Source organism: Amphiprion ocellaris, chromosome 1, assembly GCF_022539595.1.
Source record: "Amphiprion ocellaris isolate individual 3 ecotype Okinawa chromosome 1, ASM2253959v1, whole genome shotgun sequence".
NCBI lineage: Eukaryota > Metazoa > Chordata > Actinopteri > Pomacentridae > Amphiprion > Amphiprion ocellaris.
In genome coordinates, this window is record NC_072766.1 from 13,650,338 (window position 1) to 13,657,214 (window position 6,877).

The window sequence follows — 6,877 nt, forward strand, 5'->3', positions numbered from 1 at the left end:
TGCCTATGGGAATCGCTCAGTTTTTTTTCCCAATGATTCATTGTGCTACCTGTTCACAGCACACACCTACCTTCATAAAGCAACTTCATACAAGCTGATTTTTAGTTTAATGCATTTTAAATATGTCTTTTATTATTGACTTTCAGATACAGAATTAGCTTTGCTGGCCAGATACATGTACACATGCAAAGAAATTGACTCTGCGTCACACATGCTTTTAAATAAAGGCAACAGGTTAAAGAAAGAAAAACAAGTGATTTACTATGTACAGCTAGAAATATGTGAAAAGGAGCATGTATGATACATGAATAAATGCAGTTAATAATAAATGCAGGGTTATTGACACTTAATGTACATTAGACAGGTGGATGATAAAGCCATTGTACCTCAAACTAATAATAGTTGATAATAGCAAAGGTTACTCAAGAATAAATTTAAATGGTCTTATGTGGATATTCCAGAGTTTAGCTTCTGTCAGATGCAGTAATGTTTGTCAGGATGATCAGAAAGACGATGTAAAATGTGAATATCGACAGCCATCCACTGTCCACACCAACACATTCCTAATGGCAGGTTTTTGAGCTGTTGCCACCACAGACTTGAGTCTCTGAGATGAATCTACAAGGCCATCCAGTGCCTGTTAAAGGTTACTACAAGCTTGCTGTGCAGCCTGGAGACTAGAAGGGTGAGTCTGCAGAGCCAGAGGCTGCACTCTCAGAGCTGCACACTTCTTCTACGGCCGCACCTTTAGAGCATTTCTTTTAGACAGCTACAGCAATAGATGATCACTAGAGTGCACAACTTACGATTTAAATGCACAGTTTATGGTTTTAAAGAATGATGTCACTCAAAATACACTTAGAATTTAAAAGGTTTATTCAAGGAGTATTACATTTTCATTTTGGCCCCAATAAGTTTGTCTACAGAGATACTGGCTGCACTGTCAGGACCACACCGAGTATTCCACACATAGTACTACTTCATGTCCTACCTAAGGTTTAATTCACCCAAATAGTACTTATTACAAGATCATAACTTGGTTGCTAAGACTTGCATTTGGACTATTGTGTAATTATCAGGTAGAATAATAATGGAATCATCTGTAATGGCTTTTGTGGTGTCAAGATCTCAAACAGCACAGTCTGAAAGGTTGGAAAGAGTCAAAACACACAGACAACTCTAGAGGCAGATATACATTAGATTTATTTCATACAACAACATTAAATAAAAAAATAATCACACAAAAGTAAATCAGCTCTGTGACTCTCACTGTGAAATCTCTGATCTCACCACCTCCTGAGAGACACAGAGACAGATATTAAAATGCATAAGTACATATATCCAATAAACTATACATATTTCACTTTTTTATTTTTTACTGTGGTAAAATAGATTTGATTTGTAACATTTCATGCCACTTTATCCCTTTCTGAAGTGAGCACTACCTCCAGACTGAATTGTCTTCCTGCTTTCTTCAGCTCTTTTTGAGTCCCTCTACAAAATTCTTCCACTTCACTGAAATAGTAGACAGACAACATTATCATTGCAGTGTTCACAGAAATACTGGTAACACTTAAAAAGAGTATATTCACTAACATTGGTACTCCTTAATTAAGGTGACACCCTTTACCCCTACCTTTGATGGTAAGGGTAAAGGATGTTCATCATTGGTGAACAAATTGACATGCATAAATACTCTCAACAAAGACTGCCATCTACAGACTGATGAACTTAATGACAAGGTACTGATAGTGTAGTACAAGTTTGTAAAGCAGACGTGAATCCCTAACTTGTCACTAAAATTAATTATACATGTTTTGTTTAGGTTTGTCGTACCCCTCTGTTTTGAAACACTCCAGGAGAAGAAGACACCACCACTTCTGGATCAAAGGCATGTCCATCTGAAAGCGGTGTGACAGTGGGAAGAAGAATTATGAGTTCAAAATGTGTCCTTTTCCTTCAAAATGAATAATATGTTGCAACAACAGAAGCATTTGGGAAGGGCAGTTTCTTCTTTGTTTAAACGTTTCTTAAAACTAACCTCCTGGATTTCAAACCCCTGGTTTGTGACAATGGAAAGTGTTTACGGTAACAGATCTCAAAATCACAAAAAAAAAAAAAAAAAAGTGATAATGAGAAGATTAACTATGAGGAAAATGTACTTCACTGTTTAACCTTTTTCTCATCACAGGTGGAATATCTGATGAATGAGGTCCATAAAGGTTCTTAGTAAAGCAGCAGCTCTAAGAAGAATCCAGCATTAATACACCTCTGATTTAAAATGGGACCAGTTCAAATACCTCTGCAACTTTGTCAACATCATTAAAACTGCAAAACTATCAGTATTAAATATTTACAGTGAAGGTTGTTGCTGCTAATGTAGATGACAGAGATCATTTCAACATGCTTTTACTATCTTATGAAGGATTAATTAATATGCTGGCTGGAGTTAATTATCATCATCTGGAGCTGGGCTGCCAAAATCTGGCCTTGACTCAATTAAACAAATCAGCAAACAAGCTAAGAGTTGGTTTTACAGCAGCTGTCACTATATAAAAGTGGTCGGTTTCACTGCTTAATGATGAGTTCAAACATAGTTTATTTCTCACTTTAGCAGTTAAACAAATAAAACATTATGTGCAATGTGAAATGTGCAAACAGGGGCTATTATCCTCTGTGGGTGCTTAATATAAAGTACATTAAACATTCTTTTCCCCACAAAACTGCTTCTTTTCAACATCTGGGGACATTTTTTTCTTTAAAATCGTGCATTAAAGCTTTTAAAAACAATAATATATTTCTCCCATCTAACTGATTAAGTCTATGTATGTATACTGTATTCAAGATACAACTTACTCTGACCTGTATCCAAAAAAATACATTCACCATGTCAGCTAATACTAACCATGTCAGTCGTGGGACCTTCTCAACAAAATATTTTGGGTTACTCTCCATATTTATCTTTGATTATGTTTGTGCTGGGGTTTTTGTAGGTGGACACTGAAGGCTTTTAATTTAAGTTTAAATGTGCAAATGTTTTATCTTTAAAATTGTTCCGTTTATTGTTGTCTATTTGTATTTTGAATGGTCCTACCCTGCAGCTATTTTTACTTAAGTTGCTTAAGGTGATTATTAGCACATAAAGTTTGATTTCATAATTCCCAAGGCAACTTTACATTTAACTTCGGCTTGACTAGAGGTTTAAAATCATCGTGTAACTATAAACACCTATATGGGTTAAGAAAAATGTGTTTATCATGCACAGAAAATAATAATCTATCTGCCTTAGTGTTAATAGATAATTGTGGAGTGTTTCACATGGAAATAGATTAATTAGGAAAAATAAGCATTGTGGATGAAAGTTAGTGTTTTAAGCCTTCTTTTCTTAATGTTTGCATCTAAATTATAAGATATCGAGCTGAACTGTTCCACCTCTGACCAGCAGGGGCGCCATATTACTGACGGACTCTGTAAGCAAGCGCAAGGAATTGTGGGACTTTTAGTTCTCAGTGGGAGACGGTTGGTTTGAAAACAGAGCGAAGAACAAACCAAGACATATACCGCCAAAAATCATAAACAGGCCCTGGATTCAACATAACTACGAGCTCCGTCTGCTGCGAGTTCGGATGAATTCGGCTGGATTCGGTCGTCCTACGAAGCAGAGCGGCTCACTTTGGTGAAAAATAAACAGGAAGCTGTTAGCGTTGTGGGACGTGTAGTTCCGCCTGCAGGCCGCCGAGCTTGATAACACCGCACAGAATAAAGAAACAACAATAAAATTATACAAACTAATCTGGTGAACGTGTTTTTGGTCCCGGCGCTGCGATAAACATGCCCGGGTTCACCTGCTGTGTCCCTGGCTGCTACAACAACTCGCACCGGGACCGGGACCTGCGCTTCTACACGTTTCCTAAGGACAGCACGCTGCGGGAGCTGTGGCTGAGGAACATCTCCCGGGCCGGGGTCAGCGGCTGCTTCAGCACCTTCCAGCCCACCACAGGACACCGAGTCTGCAGCGTGCACTTTGCCGGCGGGAGGAAGACCTACAGCATCCGAGTTCCGTCCCTCTTCCCGCTGCGAGGGGTCAACGAGCGCAGGAGTCGGCGGGGCAGAGGCAGGAAAGTGTCCGCGGCGGTTCCTGCCCCCGCCGCTGCAGCGACCTCCGGGATTGTCATCACCAGCGTGCTGGGCAACACGGCAGAAGGAGCCGAGGGCAACGCCGGCGGCGAGGCGAGCGATGACAGCATCACCGTGGTTCAGATAGGCCAGAACGGGGAGTACCTGGGCACGGCGCGGCTACCCGCCCAGTCAGAGGGGACTTGTTACACGGCGCCGATCACCGGAGAGGAGCTCATAGCCGAGGAGTCGTCGCTGGATACCGGCTCCAATGTGCACCAGCAGCCGGTGCAATATGTCAGCGTTACCAGCAGCCCGCTGGACCACTCGTACTCTCTGACCACCGGCACCACGTCGGCTGAGCTGCTGCGGAAACTGAACGAGCAGCGGGACATCATCGCACTGATGGAGGTGAAGATGAAGGAGATGAAGGCGACCATCCGCCAGCTCCGGGTGGTCGAGGCCAAGCTGCAGGAGGAGGTGCGGGAACGGGACCGGCTGCTGTACAGCCACTCGGTGGCTGTTAGCGTCCGGAAGAAAATGTGATGGGACGGATGGACACACCTGGAGACCCGTTACAGAGACTGGGACTGACGGAGGAGGCAGCGGGGCTTTGAATGCAGCAGATCCAGCCGTATTTTGTATTAAACTCCGAGCGATGACAATTTATTTTCAACAAGTAGAGCTGGTTTATCGTAGGCCTGATGTAAAAAAAAAAAAAAACCTGGCTGGCTAGTGTATGTAGCTGATAGTAATAAACTCATTGCTAATCATGTTGGAATCAGCGGATCTGAGGTTTATAACACACATAGTTCTCATCAGCCAGGACTCATAGTTTGCACATATCTGTGACTTCACATTAGGCAGACTTAAATTATATACCCGGACTGAGGGGACACTGATGCTCCAAACTGCCTGGTTGCATACAACATTTTTCTCGTTAAGGTTTTTCATGTTTTTTTCTTTACTTTTCAACATAAATTAGAAGATTGTTGCAACAACATCTCGCACCTAGATTGCAGAAACAGTGTGGAGTTTGCCAAGATGAAGTATCCATAGGATGTTTTTTTGTAACCAAAACACTATCCTTGGCACACTTTTAGTCAGTTAAATAAAAATCTAAAGTGACTGTGTTCGAGCTGCCTTTAAAGGTCGTTTAAGTAGCTTTCTTTTGTTTTTGTTGCTTAAAACGTTTGTGCATCAGAAAAAGGAATTCCTTTAAACTTTAAAGGGCACTCAAATGATGAAATGTTATTAAAGGATGTTTCTTTGAGACATGCATTAAGTTACATCTGTGCAACTGTTATTTTTCTCTTAGGAAATTTTAATAGAAGTACATAGAAAAGCATTTTCTCAAAATACTTTATGCAACTGGAACATGTGTGTTTGTCTCCAAGGTTGTTTTGTGGAACAGCAGCTGCTTGTTTCTGTGTGATTCATGAACTTCATGTGCCTGTAGATGGTCAGATGTTTTTTCCACACAGAGGTTTCATGGTTGCATCTCTCTGTCATTTTCTTGAGTGTTTTATGCAGAGGATGTTACAGACATTTCAGATTTTTGAGCTTGGTTCGACTTCTATGCTCTACTCTCAGTTTGAAGCAAATTTCATTTTGAAATATTCTCGCAGAGTAATTTCTCAAGTTGTTATTTTGTCCAGTGTCACGGTAACAAAATGGAAGCACACTGTGGGCTACAAGATCCTGTAGTGTTTTTATGGTTCTTACCTTCAAGTTAAGAGGGATTTGGCTTAAGGACTCCCTTGCTTTGTCTAAGAAGATATAACGATTTGCAGTGGCTACAGTATTTTTTCAGCTGTGTTGAGTTGTGGAAAAAATAATAAAATTTGTATCGTATAAAACTGTCAATCATAAAGATTTGTGATGGAAACCAAACATGAACTTCAGCATCAGGTCTAAATATTACAGTGCTGTTTTAAACACCTGTTGAGTGACACCTGACATGAGCTTGTGCTTGGAACAACACTTTACATTTATGACAGTGAGAGCATTACAGAGTGCACCAATCAGGTAAAACATTATGACCACCTGCCTAAAATTGTGTTGGTCCCCCTTATGTTGTCAAAATGCTCCGAACCATTGGGCCTGGACCAGAGGACCTCTTAGGGTGTCTATTCGCTCTGGCTCCAGCACATTGGCAGTGGATCCTTAGGGTGCTCTGGGTTGTCCGGTGGGTCCTCTGGGAATCAAACTTGTTCCACTGCATCCTGTTGATTCTTCATCAGAATGGGGTCTAGGAAGTTTGGAGATCAAATCAACATCTTGGGCGATTGTCATGTTCCCCAAGATGTTCCTTATTTTTTGGTGTTTTTGTGATGTAGTGGGGTACATTCACCTGCAGGGGGAGGTCAGTGACGTTTAGATTTCCATTTGCATGAAGGAGTGTGCTGGGACAATCTTTATTTGGGTGTCTAAGTCTCATCAACACTGATGCCAAAATCCAAGGTTTTCCAGCAGAACACCACATAGTACCACTATGATCATTGTTACTCACCTGTCAGTGGTCATAATGTTGTTGCCTCTAAGAACACCGATTGTGCTTTTTAGGGGTTTCCCTTTTTTTTTGGTTTGTTACAGGTTTTTCATGCATGTAGACGATCTGCAAAGTCCATGTTAAAGGTGTATATTCTCTCCCATGGAAAATACTCCTTATTTGTCCTAAACACTTTGTTTGAAGTTCAGACTCCTCTTCTGTTACTTTTCTACATCACCACCTAACACATTTGCATAACGTACGCCTCGC

At 40.9% G+C, this 6,877-nt stretch overlaps 1 protein-coding gene across 1 annotated transcript; it reads left to right on the forward strand.

The window, feature by feature from the left end:
• Positions 1–3,494: 3,494 nt before the first annotated feature.
• thap11 (THAP domain containing 11) lies at positions 3,495–5,405 on the forward strand. The gene has a single exon (XM_023277407.3). It carries the CDS (start codon positions 3,832–3,834, stop codon positions 4,660–4,662), a length of 831 nt encoding a protein of 276 aa, XP_023133175.1. The 5' UTR covers positions 3,495–3,831; the 3' UTR covers positions 4,663–5,405.
• Positions 5,406–6,877: the final 1,472 nt, after the last annotated feature.

Bases quoted from the DNA above. Each gene is read 5' to 3' on its own strand.
- thap11 (XM_023277407.3), top strand. From the start codon at position 3,832: ATGCCCGGGTTCACCTGCTGTGTCCCTGGCTGCTACAACAACTCGCAC.